The sequence below is a fragment of the Athene noctua genome, chromosome 28 (assembly GCF_965140245.1).
Source record: "Athene noctua chromosome 28, bAthNoc1.hap1.1, whole genome shotgun sequence".
In the NCBI taxonomy this organism is placed as follows: Eukaryota; Metazoa; Chordata; class Aves; order Strigiformes; family Strigidae; genus Athene; species Athene noctua.
This window is the reverse complement of record NC_134064.1, coordinates 2,221,056-2,244,000: the sequence shown is the minus strand read 5'-3', so window position 1 is coordinate 2,244,000 and position 22,945 is coordinate 2,221,056. Positions and strand designations below refer to the sequence as shown.

The window sequence follows — 22,945 nt, the reverse complement described above, 5'->3', positions numbered from 1 at the left end:
AGGAAAAGGAAGTAAAGGAAATGAAAAAGAAGGAAAAGAAGGAGGAGGAAAAGGAAAATAAGAAAAAGAAGAAGGAAAATAGAGAATGAGACAGAAAAGGAGAAGAGAAAAAGGAGAAGGAGGACAAAAAGGAGGAGAAGGAGTCAGAAAAAGAGAAGGAAAAGGAGAAGAAAAGGAAAAGGAGAAGGAGGGAAAGGAGAAGAAAAGGAGAAAAAGAAGAAGGAAAGTAGAGAATGAGATAGAAAAGGAGAAGAAAAAGAAAGGAGGAGTCGTCAGAAAAAGAGAAGGAAAAGGAAGAAAAAGAGCCAAAAGATGAAAGCCCGGCTGCTGGGGACGGCGCCGGCGGCACCCGCGTCCCTCTGGGCACGAACTGGTGAGAGGGTTCATCACCTGCCGGGGGGGTTGGGGGAATCGCCAGCACCCGCCGCCCGTGGGTTAATGCTGTCGGGTGCCGGTACAGAACCGCGGCTCTGTTCTGAAGCCTGACGCTGTATATTATGAATATAAAGCTGTAAAATAGCTCCCTGGCTTTAATTACCCCGTGATTAACTGATGTAATCACCGGGAAAACAGCCTCCTCCGGAGCACACGTGAGCCGAGGCCCCCCCCAGCACCGGGGAGCTGCTGCACCCACACTGGCACAGGGCGTTTATGATTTAGGAGGTAAAACCCACCTTGATTTAGGGGAGCAGCCAGATGCCTTTGGGTGCTGGGGGGGGCTTTGGGTGCCCCCCATCGAGAAGGGGCTGCAAATTGAGGTGTCAGCTGTGGTACCAACCCCTGACACCCCGACCCTCGGCCAGAGCGGGGGCACAGCTGAGCCCCAGCCTGACCACAAGGGTCTTTCCAGGGTGAGTTAATTAGTGGGGCACTAATTAAGCTTAACAGCCTCACCTGGGGTGTCCCAACACCCGTGGGACCTGTTTAAGCTCAGCCCAGGGATAGAGCCTGTTGCTGAGCCTGACTGGGGCTGTGCACGGATGGATGCTTAAAATTCACAGGGACGGGCACTGTAACATTTATCTGTGGGTAAATAACGCCCGTGGCTTTGGCAGGGGTGCAGGGGCACCTCTGGGGGGAGCACGAGCCCTTTCCCCCAGGCTGAAGATACCCAAAGGTGGGATGTGATGTGTGTGGGGCAAAGCGTCTCCTTTGTGGCACCTCCACCTCGCGGCACATCCTGCGCGGGCCGGGGCAGCGCCCAGCCCCTTCCTGCCCACGGGGCGAGGAAGAGCGAGGGCTGCGAAGGCTGCGAAGGTGCTTGGTGGAGGAACTTGAGCCCAGCTGCCCCGTTTTCTCTGCATGGAGGTGGCCCCATGGCTTTTCTCCGGCGGCTTTTTGGCTTTTCGGAGAAGAAGAAGCCGCCGAGGAGGTACAAGCACGTCAGGCGGGACGTGGACCCCGAGGAGGCCTGGCTGGTGCTGGGCGAGCTGGGCGACGGCGCCTTTGGCAAGGTCTTCAAGGTAGGACAGCGCCACAAAACGCCAGTTGTCCCCAAAGGTTTAGCCAGTGCTTTTGTTTTTGACAACGCTGCCTCAAATCGTGCAGCTTCCGGCATGCAAGAAGCTAAAAAAACCTCTAAACAGCCCCAAATTTCTAGCAGAGGATGGTAGGGCCCTCGCGGGTGCTGGCTCAGCCCAGCCCTAACCTTTGGCTCGGGGAGAACCACCAGCTCCTCTGGCCCGTTTGCCGGCGGCTGTTCCTGGCCTTGGTTGGAGCGAGGGGGTTTGAGACGGGGATGTTTTTCTCTGAAACCACAGTGCAGAGCCCGAGAGCGACAGGAAACCCAAATTCGCCATTTGTCAGACCCGCAGCAGCAGCCGCCTTCTGGCGCCGGTGACGTGCAGCGGTGATGGTCTCGGTCCTGGCTGGGCTTGTCCTGCCCAAACCCTCTTCCCATTCCGGCTTTTCCGGGGCAGCCAGTGTCTCGGCATCGCTGGTGGATGGGGCTGCGCTGTGGAGCCACCCGCAGGTCCTTGTGGGGGGGTTGCTGGGACCCCCAGGTCCCTGGGGCTGTGCCCACGGCAACTATATGGCATCTGTGGGAGGATGCAGCTTGCCAGAGGGGTTCTGGGGTACAGTGGGATGCACAGGGTGGTACGGCCATGCCGAAAGCAGAAGGTTCTGGGGTACAGTGGGATGTGCAGGTTGGCATGGCCATGCTGAGGGCAGAAGGTTTTGGGGTACAGCAGGATGCTCTGGGACCTGTGTACAGGGTGGCATGGCCATGCCAATGGCATAAACTTCTGGGGTACGGCAAGATGCTCTGGGACCCATGCACATGTTGGCACAGTCATGCCGAGAGCAGAAGGTTTTGGGGTGCAGTGGCATGCTCCGGGACCCGTGTACAGGGTGACACGGCCACACTGAGTACAGAAGGTTTTGGGGTACAGCGGGATGCTCTGAGACCTGTGCACAGGTTGGCACGGCCATGCCAAGGGCAGAAGGTTTTGGGGTACAGCAGGATGCTCTGGGACCTGTGCACAGCTGTGCCAAGAGCAAAAGGTTTTGGGGTACAGCGGGATGTGGAGGTTGGCACGGCCATGCCAAGGGCAGAAGGTTTTGGGGTACAGCAGGATGCGCAGGGTGCCACAACCACACCGGGGCCACCTGCACATCAGCCCCATGCACGGGGTGACTGCGCAGCCCTCTCCTTCCTGGCTCTGGTGACAGTGGGGTCCCCACGCCCATCCCCACCGTTTGGCTCCTGGGCAGGGACATGACGGCTCCAAGCTTCCCCCTCGCTGAAATCTCGGGGCTGCTCCCTTCATACCCCACAAACCCCCATGAAACCTCTCCCCCGCAGGCGCAGAACAAGGTGACGGGGGCGTTGGCGGCCGCCAAGGTGATCGAGACGCCGGGCGAGGAGGAGCTGGAGGATTACGTGGTGGAGATCGAGATCTTGGCGTGCTGCGACCACCCCAACATCACCAAGCTGCTGGACGCGCTCTACTGGAACGGGCGGCTCTGGGTGAGCAGCGGAGGGCGCTGGGCCCCCGACCCCGTGCATGAACTGGGGTCCCACCACCATCTCGGGGCTGTGGGACTCGGTCTGCAGGGGACACGTTTGCAGACCAGGGTGGGAAACCTCTCCCTGCAGATCCTGGTGGAGTTTTGTCCTGGAGGGGCTGTGGATGCAGCGATTTTGGGTAAAGAAATGTTGTTTTTTTTTTCTGGCTTGTGTGTGGCCATGGGAAGATTTAGGATGGGACTGCTAAATTTCAGGGTGTGGGAGGGAGTCCTGGGCTTGTGCAGCCTCTCCAGGAGGGAGGATGGGTCGGGGTGCATCTTCCCCCGGGTTTGCAGGGGGGTGCTGGGCAGGAGGCGTCATTAGCGGTGGGTTCGTTTGCGCTGACGGCAGAGCTGGAGAAAGGGCTGACGGAGGAGCAGATCCGAGTGGCTTGCAAGCAGCTGCTGCTGGCGCTGCAGTACCTGCACGGCTGCAAGATCATCCACAGGGACGTGAAGGCTGGCAACGTCCTGCTCACCCTCGACGGGGACGTCAAGCTGGGTGAGTCCCGGGGGAATCGGGGCACTGAGGGAGGCCGGGAGCGAAGCCCCGGGGATGTTTTGCCCTGAGGATCCTCTGTAACCTGCTGCTTTCTGCTCTGCAGCTGATTTTGGTGTCTCGGCTAAAAACTCCAGCACTGTCCAGCGTCGGGTGTCCTTCATCGGCACCCCGTATTGGTAGGTGTGGGACAGAAATCCCCGGGGACAGTGGGATTTGAGAGTGGTGGGTGGGAGCCCAGGTCTCCTGTTCCTCCTGCGGATGCTCACAACTGGTTCCTCGACACTGGGAGCACCTTGAGGAACTGGATTATTCCTCCTCCAGCCAACGCCAGCTCCAGGGTGGGCTTCTTGGTAGTGTGGAGAGGACGTGTGGGGTGCTGGGGGGTGTGAGCCCTCCTGGGGTAGCATTGGAAGAGTTGGGGTTGAATCTCCTCTTCTGCCTGGAGGGTTGTCTCCCGAGGGGCTGGTTTTAGGGGGAGATACCAGCCCCCGGCCCAGGGTGGGCTGCACCTTCTCCTCTCTCTCCCACACCCAGGATGGCCCCGGAGGTGGTGCAGTGTGAGACGTCCAAGGAGAGTCCCTACGGCTACAAGGCTGACATCTGGTCGCTGGGCATCACACTGATCGAGATGGCTGAGATGGAGCCCCCCTACCACGAGCTGAACCCCCTCCGGGTGCTGCTGAAGATCGCCAAGTCCCAGCCACCCACCTTGCGTCACCCCAAGAGGTGGTGAGTCCCTGCGCAGAGACATCACCCCAACCTTGGTGACGGTGGAAATTGTTATCCCGTGGGGCAGCTCCTGCTCAAAGCCAGGACAGCGGGGATGGGCTCTTGGACCGTGAGCAATGCTGGTTGTGATTCCTCCAGAAGCGGCACAACCTTGGCCCACAGAAGGTGACACCGGTGGGCAGCACCGGGGTGGGGAGCTCCTGCCAAGGTGGTAGCAGAGCCCGAGTGTCCCTGGCATCACCCTGGGGTCTGTGGGGCACACAGTGGGGGTCACAGGGAGCTTCTGGCCTCGTGCTCACAGGGACCATCCCACAGGTCTGAAGACTTCAAGGACTTCCTGAGGAAATCCCTGGAGAAGAGCCCTGAGGCGCGGTGGTCGGCCAGCCAGCTCCTGCAGGTAGGCAGCACCCGTCGCCACCTGCCCAGGGTGGTGGGACCCATCCCTGGCGTTGGCCCCACTCCCCTCCCTTGCTCCCACCCAGCACCCCTTCGTGGCGGGCATCTCTGACAAGCGGCCGCTCCGCCAGCTGGTGGCTGAAGCCCGGGCTGACGTGCTGGAGGAGGAGGATGAGGAGGAAGGTCCAATCCCCTTGGTGCGTGAGTAGGGACTGGCTGGGGTGCAAGATCCCTCCAACCCTTTCCACGAGCTCATTGAGCCTCACCTCTTTCTCTGTTGTCCACCCAACAGCCTGGGCAGGAGCATGGAGAGTCCTCCTGCCCCTCGACCCCGGGGGATCCCCTGGAGCATCAGCCCCCGGACACTGCGGGGAGAGTCGGTGAGGAACCAGACATCCCACCCGACGTCCAGGTGGTGACAGAGCCCAGGACCAAGAGAGCATCCGACTTCTTGAAGCAAATGAGGAGGAGATCCCAGCTCGAGCCCGTGGGCTCCATGAGGCTCCCTGCGAAGAGGCTGTCCGAGTCTCTGAAGCTGATGCGGCGCAGGTCGTTCTTTGGAGGGATGAAGTCCCAAGAAACAGCGAAGGAGCAGCACGGGGCAGAGCCGAGGGAGCTGGAGGTGCCGGCGCTGGGTGCTCCTCAAGGGACATCAGTCCCAGCAGAGGCAGGAGAAGTTCAGCAGTGTCAAGAGGAGGAGACCAGCCCTTCGGGGACCCCCCGCAACGTGGCTGAGCTCCCCTTGGGGCCGCAGTGGGCAGGAGACCGTGATGGACTGCAAGAGCTGAAGACAGAGCAGGTTGGACCCAAGGCAGAGCCCCAGGAGGAAAGTCAACATGTGGACACATTGCCAGTGGCTGAAACGCCTGCAGAGGGACAGCTTTCAGCCCAGCTGAGCCCCATTTTGACCCCCAAAAGTGATACAAAAGAGGAGTCGAGCAGAGACCCTACTTGTAACTCCCTGGCCCTGCCTGCACCCACGGACGGGTGCTGGCACAGAGGCTCGGCTGTGGGGCAGCTGGTGGCAGCCCTGGACTTGTGGGTCGTGGGGCTCAAAACCTGGAGCTTCGAGTCCAATCAGCACCAGGTTACTTGGTCATTGCCAAACCTGAAGGTTGTAGTTGGCTCCCCTGGGGCTGAAGATGGCCCTGGGAAGGATGGTGATGGCACAGGGAGAGCACCCATGGGACCTGAGGGTGCTGGAGAATGTGGGGAGACTGAGCTGGTGGGGCAGAGGGTGGAGTGGGGTGAAGAATCGCTGATGCCCAGTGTGACGGAGGCGGTGGGTGGGGGGTCAGATGTGCTCAAGGGGCGACAGGAGCCTCTGGCTGAGCTGGGAGAGGCTGGAGGAGAGAACAAAGGGGAGAGAAACTCGGCTGTGTGTGAGCCCATCACTGACCCGCTGGACATTGTTGAGCGGGTGGTGGGGAGGAATGAGGAGGAAGCCACAGACAACACTGGAAGTGGGGTAGAAACTTCTCCCGTGGAAGCTCCGGTGCCAGCAGAAGTGAAATTGGAAGAGGATGTTGTAAAAGGGTGTTTGACTGGAGACAGTAACCCAGCGGGAGGTGCAGCCAGCACGGGGGAAGTGATGCTGGCAGGAGAGGAACTGGAGGCAGCGTGTGCAGGAGAGGGACCTGCAAGGGAGGAGGCCCAGAATTCAGCAGAGGATTCATCCCCCATGGAGATCCTGGAGGCTGCTGAAGAAACAGAAGAGAAAGCAGAAAACAGCCCCAGAGACAACCAGCCAGGAGCTGCGCATGGGAATGGATGGAAAGGGCAAGATGGAAATGGAGAACTTGGAGAAAATGGGGTGCAGATTGCTCCAGCTCCCGAAGGACCATCAAGGGATGGATGTGGAGAGGAGATGGGTGGCTCGGGGGGTTGCGGAGCAGTGCCAGAGCCCCGGGAGGCCCTTGGTGGACATCCAAAGGCCACAAAGACCGTGAGGTTTGATGCTGCCCTTGTCCGCACCTCTTCCCAGGCGCGGGCAGCGTGGGAAGCAGGGAACCCACCAGATCCATCCATCGCACCAAAGCAAGGAGAGGAGCCATCTCCTGTGGAAACCCCTGCAGATGTACAAGGTCCAAGTGCCCTCCCTGCAGCAGCGCAGCCTTTCCCCTCTGCCAGGGGAGCCCAGCAGGTGAGAAGCTTGTAGGTAACATGGTCACGTGAAGCTGCTCCACCTTGCGTGGGCTCCCGTGTTGAGTTTATGTAGTTTTGGGCCATCTGAGCTCAAACGGTTGATTCCGGTCACAGGAACCTGCCTCGCTCCAAAGGACGGTCAAGAAAACGCGGAGGTTTGTGGTGGATGGGGAGGAGGTGAGCGTGACGACGGCCAGGACCGTCGGCAAGGCTGGGGCAAGGGACGAGATGGTGCGCTCGGCCCGGTGAGTGATGCCACCCAGCATCTCCCCGCTGTTTCCAGACAAGGAGGACCAGGGGCAAAGGGGAGAGGGTGCGGGAGGGAGGATGGGTCTGGGGAGCTCTGTGTGAAGCTCAAGGACTTGACCTTCAGGCTTGGATAAATCCATCTGCCACCCTGGCTGGGCTCTGCTCCAGCTGGAGAGGGTGAGCCAGCCCTTCCCTGCTCCTCAGGGCTGTGCAGAAGGGAGACCTGAGGAGCCAAAATGTTGCCCAGCCCCATGTCTGGTGTGTCCAGCAGCCAGTTTAAGCAAAGAAGAGGGGAAGATCTTCCCCCATAAGCTCTTGTGTCACCCAAGGAGGGGCCGAAGGGGGAGATGGAGGGGCAGTGACATCAACTGAGCTTGGGAGCGTGGTCACCACGGAGCCCAACGGGCATCCCATCTGCCTTCCTGCCGGAGAAATTCTTCTCCCTGATGCTGGACCAGGGCTGAGCTTCTCCCTTCCTTTACCAGTCAGCCATCCAGGAGAGGGGTGCCTCCATGGCCACTTTACCCCCTGCCCCTCACCCCGATTCCCCAAATCTTTAGGCGCCAGGAACTCCGTGAGCTGCGAGTGCTGCAGAAGGAAGAGCAGCGAGCTCAGAGCCAGCTGGAGCAGAAGTTCCACCAGCAGCGGGAGCAGATGTTTCGTCACATCGAGCAGGAGATGACGGTAACCAGACCATTGTCCCTCGGTGCATGAGCTGTTCAGAGTGCAAGGGGGTGTTGGGGTCCTACTGCTGGAGATGCTGAGGTCTAGGAGGGGGAGGGTTTGGTTGCTTTTGTGGCCACTTCTGGTGTCCCCATTAACCATATCTGTATGGCAGAGCAAGAAGGAGTTCTACGACCGGGAGGTGGAGAGCTCGGAGCGGCGCTACCGGCAGCTGAAGGAGCGTCAGGAGCTCGAGTACACGATGAGGCTGCGAGACGAGGCCAAGCGCCTCAAGTCCCTCCAGGAGAAGGACTGTGGGCAGAGGATGCAAGAGCTGAAGGGCGATGGGAGAGAGGTGAGTGTCTGGAGCAGAGCTGGCTCCCCCAGACGTGCCCCCAGGAGCCTGGGGACCATCTCCCCTGGGTGCTGGGGTGAAGGCCCCTCCGTTGCTCGCCGTAGGAGCAGCGGTTCCTGCAGCAGCAGCAGCAGGAACTCAACGCAGCCCTGCAGAGGGTCGTCCAGGAGCACAAGAAGAAGATGACGTCCATCGACTGGGAGTGCATCAACAAGATCCATAGCCTCAGGAGAGGTGGAGCGTGCTGGGAGGAGGAGGGTGGTGGAGGGTTCTTTGAGGGGAGCGGGGGGTCTGCCTGGGGGGTTTTTGGAGGTGGTGACGGTGCTGCGGTCTTGCCCGGTAGCCCGTGAGTCGGTGGTGTGGAGCATGGAGCAAGGGCACCTGCAGGAGAAGTACCAGCTCTTCAGGCAGCAGGTGAAGGAGCAGCACGCGCTGCAGCGGCAGCAGCTCCGCAAGCGCCACGAGAAGGTGAGGCAGGAGCCGCCGGCGCCGCTCCCCCAGCCCTAGGGGCTCCCGACGCCTCTCCTGCCTCACCCTCCTGCCCCTTTCCCAGGAGACAGAGAGGATGAACCGCTTCCACCAGCTCTTGCTGGAGGATCTGAGGAGCCAGCAGGCGCAGGAGCAGGCTCAGCTGCTGAAAAGCCAACGCTGCGACGCCAAAATCCGCCTGGCCCTCTTCAAGGACAACCTGAAGATCCAGGAGGTGAATGGGGCCAAGCAGAGGGAGAGGACCAAGCAGGTACAAGGACCCATCCGGGGGACAAAGGGCTTCCTCAGCACCAAAATCCCTGAAAAGCCTTTTGGGGAAAGGGAGGGTGACTGGGCTGTCCCCCCCGCAGTTCGCGCAGCGGGAGGAGAGGCGGCAGCGAGCGGAGGCGCAGCGGCAGCAGGAGCAGCAGGCGCAGCGGTTGCAGCAGCTGCAGCAGCAGCAGGCCCAGAGCCTGGCGGAGCTGGAGCAGATGCAGGTACTGGGGAACGGCTGCAAAACTGCCCACTACACCCCTGTTACCTCCCCTCCAGCCTCCTCCTTCCCCTTTCCACCTCTCCTCTCCCAGGGGGAGAAGCTGCACTTCTTGGCAGAGCAGGAGAGGAGGCAGCTGGGGCGGCTGGACCAGGAGCATGCCATGGAGCTCAGCGCCTGGAAGCAGCGGCTGGTGGCTCGCAAGGAGGTGAGTGGCCCCGCAGCGTCCCCCCCCACCTTGGGACACGCTGGAGGGCTGCTCTCCCCCCGCTGCGAGCCCTGGGCCACAGCAGTGCTGTTTCTGTCCTCCAGATGCTGGAGGAGGAACTGGGGAACTCGCTGCCGGCGCAGCGGCGAGGAGAGCCACGAGGCACCCACGGCAGCCGCAGGATCAGCCGCTTCTTCCACCTGCCCTCCTGATGCTGCGCTGGGGGTTACTGGGGAGAGAGGCGGGCAGGGGCCTGGCGCCCCGTCCCACGGCTCTTCCAGAGGGGACTGAGGGTCTCAAAGGTGACATGTGGGGCAGCCGAGCCCCGGGGCCGAGCAGGACGTGGTACGGAGCCCGGCGGTGGCAGGGATGGGTGGGTTCGAGCCCCCCCTCGCCGGGCTGGAGTGAAGCAGGTGCCCACACCCTGAATACCTCCTAAAGTCCCTCAGGGGAGTTTTCCCCCCTGGGCTTGAAGCTGTGGAAACAGGGGCAGGGGTTGCTGGTGCTTCCTCTGCAGCTCTCCCCTCAGCTGAATTGCAACCTAAGCAAATACTTTTTTTGGAGAAAATCTGGTTGTGACTATTTTACTTTAAAAACTCTTGTCTTGCACCACCCCCCCACAGTGCATCCTGTCCCCCCAACCTGCCCCCTCAGGGCAGCTCTTGGGCACAGGGGTCCCGTGCTCAGCCCCCGGCCCAGAGCTGCCCTCGTGTCTCAGCTCCACCACCCTGCAGAGCTCTTCTCCACGCCCTCGTCAGGGCCCTGAGGGCACTAATAAGGCCTAAGGGCCTTGACCAGCCTCACCCTGGGCCTTGACCCACAGCCACAGGCAGGAGCTTCACTGAAACTCAGCTCAAGGGCTTTAGTCCCTGCAGGAGCGCTGGTTTCCCTGCCTCACAGCCTCAGACCCAATCCTGACCTGCACCCTGGCTGCCCAGCTTGATCTTGGACCTGCCTCAGCACCACGGGCAGGATCTCAGCTCTTGGTTGAACCCAGCCACCATCTCAGGGTTGGTCCTGCTCCCAGCATAGGGTACTGGAAGAACTGGGTCCTGGCTGGTGCCACTCTGGCACTGGGATTCCTAACTCCCGGCTTGCTTTTCTTTTGGGAGCTGCCTTGCTCTTGCTGCTCCATGCCACTTGTGTTATTTTAACCTCTCTCCTGTTTGGGAGACTTCCTTCCCTGTCGCAAAGGCCCATCTACAAAGTCTGTAGCAATTTATTATCTTTAAGCTCAGTATAAAAGGTAAATTAATTCATATGATGAATAGGACTACAGGAGGAACTGGAGACATGAGTAAGTCAGTTCACGTACAGGGAATTAGACAGACACACAGAGGAGGCTGTTGCGAGCAGGCCCAGGCGGTTCACAGTGAGACGGAGGAACTCCACTACCAGGAAAGAGCTGATGGATCATCAAAGATGGCAGGAGCCAGGCAGGCTGAGCTGCAACCGTCTATCTGTCCGGGTCCTACGCTGAGGCAGGATATCCTGGATTTAAAAGTCTCCCTGAGGTGCAGAGACTAGTGGAATTTCTCAGCAATGGCACCAAGAGCAGAAAAATCTGCTGCTGCCGAGATGGTCCAGAGCAAGCACAAGGGCTGGGAGCTGCGCTGTCCCGGGTCAGCCCCGCGGGCTGCTCCACACAGGGCTCAGTTCCCTTGTTTCACTAGGATGTCAGACAGGTCCTCTGTGCCCTCCAGCTTCAGATTCTGGGAATATAAAAGCAAAGCTAAGTTTGACAAAGCCAGGCTCTTCCCCTCCGAGGTTGAAGGCATTGAAAAAACTCTGAATCCCAGAATCCTCTGGGTTGGAAAAGCCCTTGCAGCTCCTCCAGCCCAACCATGACCCTCCCCCTGACCCTTCCCAACTCCCCCAGATCCCTCAGCGCTGGCTCAGCCCAACTCTTCAACCCCTCCAGGGATCCCGGGGACTCCCCCCTGCCCTGGGCAGCCCATTCCAACGCCCAACAGCCCCTTCTGCACAGAAATCCTTCCTCAGAGCCAGCCTGACCCTGCCCTGGGCAGCTTGAGGCCATTCCCTCGGGGCCTGGCGCTGGGGCCTTGGCTCCAGAGACTCATCCCCCCTCTCTGCCCCCTCCTGGCAGGGAGTTGCAGAGGGCCAGGAGGTCTCCCCTCAGCCTCCTCTTCTCCAGACTGAACCCCCCCAGTTCCCCCAGCCGCTCCCCAGCAGACCTGTGCTCCAGACCCTGCCCCAGCTCCGTTGCCCTTCTCTGGCCACGCTCGAGTCATTCAATGGCCTTTTGGGGTGAGGGGCCCAAAACTGAACCCAGGAATCGAGGGGCGGCCTCACCAGTGCCGAGCCCAGGGCTCAGATCCCTTCCCTGTCCCTGCTGGCCACGCCAGGGCTGACACAAGCCAGGATGCTGTTGGCCTTCTTGGCCACCTGGGCACACTGCTGGCTCCTGTTCTGCTGGCTATCGACCAACACCAACATGATGAAGGTTCAGAACAGCCCCAGCCTCTTCTGTCACCATCAGCAACACAAGACCAAGGCTGTTGGTTTGGTGTCTGAAACGCTCCCAACACTTAAAACACTGAGCAACTGCTGCCAGCCTTAAGGACGAGGGAGGACAGACAGCAGTTAGACTGGAAATGTTACTTAACCACAGGCTGTCATTCCCCACACATGAGCCTGGTTTATGTTCACTACAAGCAGGAAACTGAGACTGAAGTTGAGAAGTCTTGGTGGAGCAAGAAAACGGCCCCGCTCCCGGTGCTTTCCACCCGCTGCTCCTACATCTCCCGTGTGCACGCTGCACTTACCTTCTCATTTGCCAAATGCAAGAGGCAGACGAAGGCCAAGGGGACAGACAGATTTTTAGCTATAGCAGAAGGCAGACTAAAAAAAAAAAAGAAGAGAGGAGGTTTGGATGGCCAGAGCCTACTGAAACCCGAGGGATGGAACATGCACACAAGGACCAGATTAGCTCCTCCCCAGGGATCTCGTTTTCTCCACCTTTCCCCTCTGACTAGCAAAGAATTTGCCAAGCTGCATGGAATGTGGAGCTCCCGCTGGCACACCCGGACAGCAAGAGAAAAGATTTTTCCCCAGCAGAGTTCAGTTAGCAGGTTGTAAGAGACACAGAGGGTCAGTGTTTGCCCAAGTTCAGCCAAATTCTGTCCCCAATCTTCAATCCAACCTTTTTCAGGGCCTCTCTACCTGTGAAGCAGTTCCTTTGTGATGCTGCTGAGGACCTTCTCTCCTGTTACCACTGATGTGTTCTCTCTCTCTGCATCTTCCATCTATTTAGTGAAAAGACAGACACTGCTGAGACAGACTTTGCTCCTCAGCGTTGTGTTCAGAGAAAAAACACTCCAAGTTACACTGTCTGTCCTTACCAACCATCCCATGGTTCTTACTAGAAAGGAATGGCTGCTAAACCTGCCCCAGATTGTCTCTGGAGGAGTTAAGCAGTTACCTGCAGGGCAGTCTCTTATTCTTGGGCCTCTTGAGATATGTGTCTCCCCCTGCACTCACCTCTGCCACTGTTTGATTCTTCTGTTTATCAGTTAAGAGGTCCCACATGTTTTTCTTCAACTTCTTCATGTCCATTTTCTTGGCTGTCTTTGCATACTGAATTGCTATCTTATTGACCTGAGGAAAAGTCCAGGGTTAGGTTAGGCGAGAGCCACAAAACAGGGTTCTCCTCGGGAACAACAGTGAACGTTATCTTATTACTAAAACTTTGATTTTTAATTCCCTCCCCTTACACGAGGGTTCGTCTGGGAATAAAGTGCCCAGTAACAAACCCAGGAGATCCTGCACCAGGGAAACTGCTGCCTCAGGATTCCAACCACGTGTTGAGAAGCTTTGCTCCAGACCTGCCTACTGAGCAGTTCACAGCTCGGTCACACCACAAGTCCTTACCTTCTGGGGCTCAGCAACGAGGTTCAGCTCTCCGTACGTCATGATATCGACGTCGCCGATGAGCCCGTTGAGCTCAGCGTGGGCAGTAAGGTTGAACTTCCCTGACTGGCCCATGAATTCAATGGGGTCGTTACCATCATCATCCTCGCTGTCTGCAGCCTGATCAAGAAGAGATAGAGCAGTGAGGCCACCCAGAGACATCTCTGAGGAGCCAGATATGTCCTGCAGTGAGGTAACAAGAGCACCCACCTCCCTGCCCACCTTCCTCATGGAACATGTTCCTATTCAGCCTCTCCCCACAGCACTTAGGCTGGGCTAAGGCTAAACCCAAGGGAGATCTAGAGTACAGAATATCAGAAGACTGTTCTACATGGAAACATAACAGAGGAGGGCTCTCCTGCCAGTGTGGGACCAGCTGAGACTTGCCACAAACACACTCAGGAGGCAGCACTGGCCTGGTAGAGAGCTGAAGCTTTAGAATAAATCTACTTCAACGGGAGCTCGAAGCAGCTGGGAGCAAACCTCGCTGTGCAGAGATGACTGCAGAGGTGAGCAGGGGCATTTATTCCTACTTTAGGGCACAGGTGTGTGGAAAAGGCTGGAATGGAGTTTCTGCAGCAAACTGACTGGCCAACCACCAAGGGCTGAGTTTAACTGATGTCATTAAGAGGGGACAGGGGTGGGCACAGAGACTCCTGCAGCTTTGTCATAATCTGCAGCTCCAATTCTTTTTCATTAGTAATTAATTCTGGACACCGATTCCTCCTAAATTGTTCCCATCAAATATAGGCAACAGAAAGAAATCTTCTTGTTCCAGTTACCTGCAATGCAGGGCAGAAGTTGGAGGTGTCATTGGGGTTGCTGTAATCGTACTCGCTAATCTTATCTTCGTGATTCAACGAGTTGCCCAGCTCAGACGTCCTGAAGAGCTACAAAGACCAGGGGTCAGAAAAAAGTTTAAATAATTCCCCAAGGAATGCCTGTGCCTTATTCCTTCATTACTTCCCCTTTTCTAGCCTGTTGGCTCTTCCTCCTCCTCATCCACCAGCCCTCCAGCAAGCCCCTGGTAAAGCACAACAGCTAAGCACAGTGGGTCAGTGCAGTGAGAGACATGCAGAATCCCAGAACCCTCTGGACTGGAAAAGCCCTTGCAGCTCCTCCAGCCCAACCATGACCCTCACCCTGACTGTTCCCAACTCCCCCAGATCCCTCAGTGCTGGCTCAGCCCGACTCTTCAACCCCTCCAGGGATCCCGGGGACTCCCCCCCTGCCCTGGGCAGCCCATTCCAACGCCCAACAGCCCCTTCTGCACAGAAATCCTTCCTCAGAGCCAGCCTGACCCTGCCCTGGGCAGCTTGAGGCCATTCCCTCGGGGCCTGGCGCTGGCTCCTTGGCTCCAGAGACTCATCCCCCCTCTCTGCCCCCTCCTGGCAGGGAGTTGCAGATGGCCAGGAGGTCTCCCCTCAGCCTCCTCTTCTCCAGACTGAACCCCCCCAGTTCCCCCAGCCGCTCCCCAGCAGACATACTGGCCCTCCCCAGCCCTGAGGAGCAGCCCAAAGCACTTCAAGCACTTGGTGAAGCTGGTTTTGTGCACGAAATCATTAACAGGCTCTAACAAAAGTCTCCTACCTTAACAGCTGGTTTGAGGAACAGCTGGATAATGTTTTTAGGGTCATAGTTGAAGTCTGTGGGAAGCGTGGTGCTCTTCACATTCTGGCTTTCCAGAATGGATTTGGCTAGAGTTATAGATGCCTGGGGAAGGTAATAAATACCATTACCCAGGAGTTATCCAACTCTTGGAAGATTAATGCACAAATAAGTGCTTTGAACACAAGTCTTCATCTGAAAGGGGACAAGTTCTGAGATGCTTCTGAAAAGTAATTCCACAGCGGTCAGTCAGGGCACCCAGCAGGTTCAGCACAGCACCTGGGACATGCAGCTGGACCCGTACGGTCTCACTGACAGCATATACGCCCGGTTCTCCACCCCAAGGTTGATAAAACTCTCTACTTATAATGTAACCTGGAGTTGACTTCAGACACCAGTTCCAAGACAGGTTGATCTAGCAAAAGAGAGAGCAGCAAGGGACAGAAACTCAGCACGTACCTTGGTCTTACGGAAATACGTGTCAAAGTCAATATCCTCATCAAAGTTTATTTCAAACGCTTTCTTTGCATTCCTTTTCTTGGTCTCTTTTTCAGAGCTACCATCTGCTGCAGAAAGGAAGGAAACTGCCAGTGCTTTGTGACAGAGTAAGGACAACAAGCCCACTCCCAACTTGAGCATCTGCTCCATGCAGAAATGTCACCTACAAGGACTTTTCCCCGTGTTACAGGAAAGAAATAGGTATTGTTCTCACAGCTTCATGTTTTAAAGGGATCAGTATCTTTTTATAAAAGCAAAGTGTAATCTAGTCTTCAGTTTTTATGCAAAAGATGGGAAATGACAGCAGGAGCTGCATTTGTGCTAGTATCTCCTGTTGCTGCGGTGAGAGACACCCCCTCAACTTTAAGCATCATTAACAAACCCAAACACTGGAGAATGTATTAGACACCAAAGGGTCTGCACGTGACCAAGAGCCTTCCTGGTGCCTGAACTTGGTACTGCTTCCCACCCGGCTAGAAAAGAGCCACACAGGCTTGTCCCCTTCTCTACTGTCCTCACCTTACAACTCAGATGCCCCTCGTCTCCAAAATTAAGCAGAATGTGGCGGTAGCCATAGCGTACACGCCGCTGTCTCTAAATACCTACATTTGTGTCGAGGTTTGAACCGCCAGTGCTCCGGCCCAGCCCACATCGAGAGAATTCGGGGACTGAAGTAGGAGTATTCCCCGGGTTTCATGGAGAGATGAAGGCACATGGTCCCAATGTCTCCCTCTCCAAAAGGAGCCGCATCATTTCTGGAAAAAGCACACATGGTGCTCAGTGAAATCCTTCCTCTGGCGCACCCCAGGCCTGAGCACACACTTAATACCGAGACCAGCTCTGTAGCAGGGGCTCTGTGAGCAGGGCTCCTGCTCTTGAATCACTGCACGGTACTGTGGGTGTTGTGCTGTCTGGAGTCTGTGAGGCTGCTGCAAAAACACAGGTGGATTTGTCAAAGGGCAGGCTGGAAACTGGGGAGCAGAGTGAGCAGATGAGCCATCACTCTGGAAAACGTGACCATACAAAAATGGTCCTCTTGGAGGGTAGAGATCTTCCTCAAAATCTGACCAGAAAGCAAACTATAGCGAGATGGGAAACAAGTACACAGGTAATCAAAGATTCCCCAGAGAGCGGCCAGAAGTTGTCATTTCCTATCAAAGGTAGAGATTTTCAGTGATTACTTACATCATGCTCTGGCTGACTGTTTTGATGGAGTTGAGGTTTTCTGAGAATTCCCCAATCTTCTCAGCCACTGCACTCCTGGGGGAGTCAGAATTGAAGTCGTCATCCGGCAGAGTGGGAACACAGTCTTCCACATCACTGTCTATCTCCGCGTTGATATCAAACACTTGGTTGCTCTTCTTAAATTTATCCAACAGGGCTGCCACTGACTGTAGGAGAAGAGGGTGTCCAGGAAAAAAAAAAAAAAAAAAAAAAGCAGGATATCAGCAGCCCTGGAGCACAACATTCCCGTGTGTCTTGGAGATGGCTTTGGAGGTGAGGGCAGAGCACAGCCCGAGCTGCCCAGCTGGTGCAGAGCTAACAAACGTACCTCCTCGTGGGACTCAGCATCCCACTTTGTAAACTGGAAGTCAGCCAGCGAAGAGCAGATGAGGCGTTTTTCAATGCACTGAGCTAGCAGGGCTAGAGACAAGGAGAGCAAGGGGGAGAGATTAAATTTAGGAGGAAGTAACCAGTACCTAAACCAAGGGCCAGGCATTAAAATATTCCTAAAGCCACATATCTAGGCAGCCCTTCTTGCATGTAGGGTGGTGCAGGGCTTGCTACAAAAGCAGTCAGGCTCATTTCTCAGCAGAAAGTTGCTACCCTAACTCAAGGGTGGGCACAACACTGAGAATCTTGTCAGAGCAGCAGGGTTTCGTAGCATGTACGGGCTCAAAACACCCTAAGAAGGTCAGTCCTTAACCTGGAGCACACTAATCTCAACTGCTGCACAGCCCAGACCACGTACAAGTGCTGTGTGACAGACCTGCCAGGTTTTAGTGATCTAAAACCTACAAAAGGACATTTTTCCAGCAACTGGCCCCAACTCCATCAAGATCAGAGCAATGGTTCCAAAGGGTAGCAAAGCAGCAAAAAAAGCACAAGTCAAGCTGGCTGAGACTAAAATGAGCACATCTGGGAGATGATAAGGATTGAACGGTCTGGATGAGCTCCTTTGCTTAGTGGTTATGGGCACTTACACTTTAAATCCATCACTTTCACAGGATCAGAGCTTGGCAGCACGACTGTCTCTGAGGAAGGGAGAGGCACGATCTTCAAGTCAAAGAGGAGCTCGCTCTGGCAGCTTTGAGTACGCAGCCCAGTGAGGAAAATGCCAGCTGTGCTGCATTCATCAAAAGATGCAGCTGTCTTCTGGAACATGGGATCAATCTACAGGTACAGAACAAAGCGGAGAATCAAGGAACAGAGTAGATGGAGGGGGTGAAGCACGTCCCTGCAGCAGACTTTAAGTACAGATCTGAAGGGAGAATGACCCACGTATCTTTTTCAGCGAGGAGAGAGCTCTCACAGCTGCCTCACACAGGAGGGATATACATGACTGGAAACAGCAGAATTCACAGACAGGCGTGTGAATGTTAGAGCCCATGAGAGGAATGCACAATAAGAAAGACAATCAAAATGAGAAAGATGAGGTGACATCTCCCTTCCTCCACCAGAACGCAGCTGGTGCAGCAGCCCCCCTCCACCCACCTCACATCTGTGATTAGTCTCCGATGCATTGATGTTATTCAAGTTCTGCTCGATGGTTTTGAATGAGTGCTTCTTCTTTGTCTGAACTCTCTTGACAGCCTCAGGAGCAGCACTGTCTTCTAAAAGAAAAAAGAACAAATTACACTTAGAAAACGTACTAAAATACACTAAGAGGGTGTTTTGCCAATTATCAGGCCTAGCATAAAGGACACAGCCAGCAGAAAGATGAACCAATCACCAAATTGTGTTTTATACAAAAGGGCCAGTCCATGGGTGAGCGCTGGGGGTACAAACAAGTCAGTCAGATGATACATAACCAACATCAATCCCACTGACCCCAACAACGACACCGCACGACCAACAGTGGGTGGGATAAATGGCGACATGCTGTCTCCCATAGAAGGGACGGGAGACAACCGAGTCAACAAGCCCAACACATCAGACCAAGGAAGCCACACACTGAATCTCACACAGCCCGCGTTTACAAAGGCCAGACCTGACTGGAGCCCAGTCCCAGGGAGGCGGGAGGTCCTTCCCCAACAGGGAACTCTGCACAGGGCACCCACCTCACACACAGACACTGCCCCTCCTGCCAGGGGTCCCAGCTGTTATCCCCAAGTGGGACACCTGACCTTGGGTTACCGACTGCGGGACCCCTGGGGCTCCTTTACCCAATGGCTCTGTCTGCCAGGCCGGCCCACCCTGGGGGGAAGCCTAAAGGGAAACTCACCCCCCTTTGGGAAGGGCTGTGGGAATCACCCAGATGTCAACCTTCATTTGGGGCTTGGGGTTGAAACCCCAGCATTTCACTGGGATAGCACAACTTCTACTTCAGTTCGTACAACAAACACAGGAAAACCCAGTGGACATGAAGTCACTCAATTAGGTAACTATTAGCATGAACCACCAATGTTTTATTGGCTGGATGATGCATTTCTTTTTATTGACTCTAATTTATCTTAACAGCACATTTCTGTTTCAAAGCAAAGGACAGCAAAGAGTGGAGAACTTCACTCTTAGCCTTTCAGATTAGGCCACCTTTGGTTTGCGTTCAGATCTGAGAGGTCGAATCGCTGAATATAGGATTGAGCAACAGATTCAGATTCTCACCTCAGCCCAGGCAAATTAATTAGTGATTTCCCAGCCCCTGAAAAATGAAGTTGGTTGTACTCTCCCAGACGTACAAAGCGCTTCGAAATTCACAGGTGCTCTGTGAGCCCACTGACATTTCTCTTAAGCACATGGAATGGGAAGAGTTTAACAGAAAATGAGTGAGTGACACACCTTCTTCTGAGCTGTCTGTGGTTTTTGCGGGTGCCGAGTCCGTGCCCAAACCTCCGAGAACTTTGTACGTATCCGTATGGACTGCATCCACGCGCACGGAGTAAATCTTCGCACTGGCATCAAGCGTGCCAGCTGCTACCTGACAGGAGGAACAATGGATGGAATTTTTAGTTAGAAAGGAAGAAGCCTCATCTAGAAGAAGCAAACGCAAGCCGCAGATCTGAATCTCTGAATCCTCTGTATTACAAGCAAAATCATGAACAACTGGAAGATTTATTCTGAAACCCACTGGAGAACTAGGTGCAACAGCAAAGGTCAAGATGTGTCTTCCCTGGCAGAGCCTACAGTTTGCTTTATCGGGTCTTTTGGAAGGGTTCACACAGAATGCTTTAAAAATTGCCAAGATTAAGCAATGGGGAGAAGCAGAAAGGTATCTTCCAAGAGACTTCTCTCCTCTACCTCAACTTCATGCCTTCTTTTGGGTTATCCTCTTGGTATCATTCTGTTTTCCCAAATTACAAAGTCAAAAGAGGTGAAGCACAGGAGGTGACAAGTGTCCTTTTCGATCACAGACCCCCCCAGAAGGCGAAGAATCACCTGCTGAAAACCTGTGCACTCTTTTCTGCCCCTTCCTCAGTTCCACCAACCAAAAGACAGCTAATTCAGGGGTTCCTCGAGGCCATGCTCAAAAGCCCAGCCATTCGTTCATTCATCCAAGAATTCAGTTTCCCCTCCTAGCATCAGGCAACTATTACAGCAAGAAAGTCTTTGCCCTGACAAGTTCTTCTCATCCATCCCGGATCAATATTAGACCAGGAGTTAGCCACACTAACTTCCTTTGTTTTGTTACTGGTTGTAACACCTGATATTCACCTCAGAAGCCTCCCAAGTCTTAATTTTAAACAAGCTCTCCTTTTGAATGACCATAACTGAAAGAATTCAGCCTTTAATTTCTGTGGTACAAAAGGATTCAACACTCTAAGCTTCTGCAAAAAGTGACTGTGCTGCCTCTACCAGGTATTTTCAGTGGCAGTAATCAGCTCAGCTACCTTCAGCATTATTTTAGGTTTGTTATTGATGAAGCCTCAGGCTAAATGTGAACTAGAGACAAAGCACCGCCGTGACCAGGCGGCGGTTCCTCTCACCTTGAAGTTGGTCACTTCAGAGTCCTTCTGTTTCAGGATGTCGGTTATATAGTCTATCAGGTGTAAGCCAAAGGCATTCCTCGTGGTGATTTTCTAAAACAAAGCACAGCTCAGAACTGATCCCCTGGCAAATGATACCTGTGAAAAGTATCTGAACCCTTAACTCGCAGGGGAGTTTACAGCGGGACTGAGGGGATGCCCATGTGCTGCTTTGTTACTGCTGGGAAGGCAGCAACAGCCTCCCAGGCCTGGCCGTGGCTTGGCTCAGGGATGTGGCTCAGAGGGCTGGGAGTAGCCAAGGCTCAAGGAGTTTAAAACACCTCCCGGCCTTGCAACCGCGGCCAGGCAGGGGCGGTGCGAGAGGGGCCGGGCCCAGGGGCCCTCCCCGAGGCAGCCGACTCACGTTCTCGGTGGAGAGCTTGATGCAGGTGCTGTAGTGGTCCGAGATCTGGGAGTTGGTCCACTGGGAGAGGGTCGGCAGCCACAACTGCGCCTGCCTGAGAGAGACACGGCGCTTTGCGGACCCTCCTCCTCCTCCCCGCACACCCCCCGTCCCCCACCCCGCGCCTACCTGGAGGCGGGTGAGCCGAGGCCCAGCGACGAGTCGGTGTTGCTGAGCTGGAGGTCGGCGACCCGCGAGCGCCGGCGCTGCCGCCTCTCCTGCTCATCGTCGTTCCCGGGGCACTCGGCCAGCACGGGGGTGCCGGTGCTGCCGAGGGGTCGCGGGGCGGGGGAGGCGGCCGGGCGCCCCTGGGGGGTCCGGACACTCATCCCGAGAGGGCGCCGGCCCGGGCCGCGCCGCCTCAGCCTCGCCGCTACCCCGCCCCGCCCACTCCCTCCCCTCCCAGCCAATCGGCGAGCGGTTCGGACGGCTCGGTGACCAATCGGAAAGCTCGACGCTTCGCCCCGCTCCCCGGCGGGTTTGAATCGCCGCGCGCGCCGCCAGCGCGCATGCGCCGAACGCAACGGCCGCGCGGGGCGGGGCCGGGCCTGGCCCCTCCCCTCCGTGTGCCGGCGGCGGCGGTCGCGCTCCGCGGGGCTCGGTCGCCCGTGGGCCACCCGCTTTCCCGCCTCGCTGGCCCGGGGTTGCGCCCTGAGCGGTGCCGGCTGCCGGTGCCCGGGCCCCTCTCGCACTGGCGGAGCAGCGGTCGGCTCCGCGCCTCGGGGGAGGAAGAGCCGCCAGAGCCAACCTTAGGGACTGCCCCCCCCCAGCCGCCTTTCAGGGGTTCCCGTGATGGTTGGCGCCTCCGTGTTCCCCCGCCCCACCTCTCCGTTCGCTTCTCGTTGTTCCCCGGAGGCCCTGTCTGTGTGGAAGTGCCCTCAGGGCCGCCTGCCTCACCCTTCAGTTCGCTCCGCAGACCCCCCCCGGCACTCCGGGCGCTCTGAGCGCTGCTCGGTGTTCCCCAGGCCCCTCTGTTTGTTTCCGTGCACCCCATGGCCCTCCAGGTGGGGTTTGGTGTGTCCTATAAGCTCTCAGTGGCCCCGAAGCCCTCTCCAGCACTCTCTGGGTCTTGGGGTACACCGGGGGTTTGGCAAGGGATCTCTGGGCTTTACAGCCTCAGGCAGGGCGGCACCCAGCAGCTCAGATGCCAGACCTGTGTGGTGGGGTTTAGCAAGTGGCTCGGGGTATCCCCTTGGCATCAGCTCTGGAGCCCTCCGTCCTGCCCAGCACAGCACCCTCTGCCCGGCCTGGCCCAGGGAGGGTGATGCTCGATGGGAGCAGGTCACCGCTCCTGCTTTTGCTGCAGTGCTGGAGGTAGAGAAACTGGTAAGCGAGGAGCCAATAGTGCTTCCTAAAGCCCATCCCTTCTGCTCTTGGTCTGACCCAAGGCAGCCTGCGTTTGTGTGCAGGACCCTGTGAGGACAGCGAGGCTCCCCCATGTCTCCTCAGCTTTTCACCAGTTTCCCCAGCTCTCAGCGCATGAGGCCAGGTTATCTGTATTGCTTCGGTTTCCCTGAGCTTACCAGCAGGGAAGGTTTGGTGGGAAAAGCTGTTGGGCCTCAAATTTCCTTTTCCCGGCAGAGCTGTGGCCTGATGTGCCTGACTCCAGCGCAGTGCCCGGGCTGTGGGCAGAGGAGACGGGCTCCTTGCTTTAGTACAGAGAGCAGTCTGGACTGGGGGCAGAGCTGGGAGCCCGAGGCAAGGCTGCGTGATGGAGGAAATAAAGCTTTGTGGTTTATTTGTGGAGCGTGTCCTGTGCTGCAGAAGCATTAGCAGAAGGTTAGATGGCCCAGACCTGTGCCTGTCTTATCATCATGACCCCATAGCTGATGGGAAGAGCAGCTTTTCTCCAGTGCCACCACCCGGAGGAGAAGCTTTTCCAGGCCAGTATTCCCAGCGTCATCCCCCCGAGCGGGCAAAGCAGCAGCTGCCCCAGTCTGTCTTGGTGGATTTATGTCCTGGAGACTGTGACGTTGCTGCAGTTTGCTGCCTGAGGTTTTTCCCAACTGCAAATTGTTCTTCCAGCCTGAACCACTGGATGGGGCAGGAGGAATGGATGTGGTTTGATCTCGGCTACATTCCTCAGGAGCGGCAGTCGGGAAAGAT

General features: G+C 56.5%; 2 protein-coding genes across 3 annotated transcripts; one reads left to right on the top strand and one right to left on the bottom strand.

Annotated features, from left to right (window-relative positions):
- Nucleotides 1–1,316: 1,316 nt before the first annotated feature.
- LOC141971369 (STE20-like serine/threonine-protein kinase) lies at nt 1,317–9,585 on the top strand. Its single transcript, XM_074928683.1, is given in 19 exon segments — nt 1,317–1,463; nt 2,807–2,971; nt 3,101–3,149; nt 3,362–3,511; nt 3,615–3,687; nt 4,046–4,240; nt 4,556–4,637; nt 4,723–4,833; nt 4,929–6,779; nt 6,896–7,026; nt 7,591–7,714; nt 7,869–8,075; nt 8,077–8,145; nt 8,147–8,282; nt 8,392–8,516; nt 8,602–8,787; nt 8,888–9,013; nt 9,104–9,217; nt 9,322–9,585. Coding segments are annotated over 19 exon segments (4,149 nt in total). The 3' UTR covers nt 9,430–9,585.
- An 833-nt stretch (nt 9,586–10,418) lies between these two features.
- NCAPH (non-SMC condensin I complex subunit H) lies at nt 10,419–21,206 on the bottom strand. Of its 2 annotated transcripts, none has more exons than XM_074928496.1 (17): nt 20,969–21,206; nt 20,801–20,894; nt 20,398–20,490; nt 19,253–19,391; nt 17,969–18,087; nt 17,458–17,647; nt 16,806–16,897; nt 16,439–16,644; nt 15,860–16,008; nt 15,215–15,321; nt 14,738–14,860; nt 13,930–14,037; nt 13,109–13,267; nt 12,719–12,835; nt 12,401–12,483; nt 12,004–12,079; nt 10,419–10,929 (listed from the first exon to the last, which is right to left on the bottom strand). In XM_074928496.1, exons 1-17 carry the CDS (start codon nt 21,166–21,168, stop codon nt 10,870–10,872), a joined length of 2,115 nt encoding a protein of 704 aa, XP_074784597.1. In that variant the 5' UTR covers nt 21,169–21,206; the 3' UTR covers nt 10,419–10,869. The 2 variants fall into 2 exon arrangements, with proteins under 2 accessions (XP_074784597.1, XP_074784598.1); XM_074928497.1 differs by having other exon boundaries at nt 17,969–18,084.
- Between the last annotated feature and the right edge of the window lie 1,739 nt (nt 21,207–22,945).

Excerpts from the sequence above, each read along its gene's own strand:
- NCAPH (XM_074928496.1), bottom strand. The coding sequence starts at position 21,168 with ATGAGTGTCCGGACCCCCCAGGGGCGCCCGGCCGCCTCCCCCGCCCCG. Across the intron at positions 16,898-17,457 it reads GAAAGTGATGGATTTAAAGT|CCCTGCTAGCTCAGTGCATT; the intron begins GTAAGTGCCCAT and ends CCTTGTCTCTAG. Across the intron at positions 12,836-13,108 it reads TCGTTGCTGAGCCCCAGAAG|GTCAATAAGATAGCAATTCA; the intron begins GTAAGGACTTGT and ends ACTTTTCCTCAG.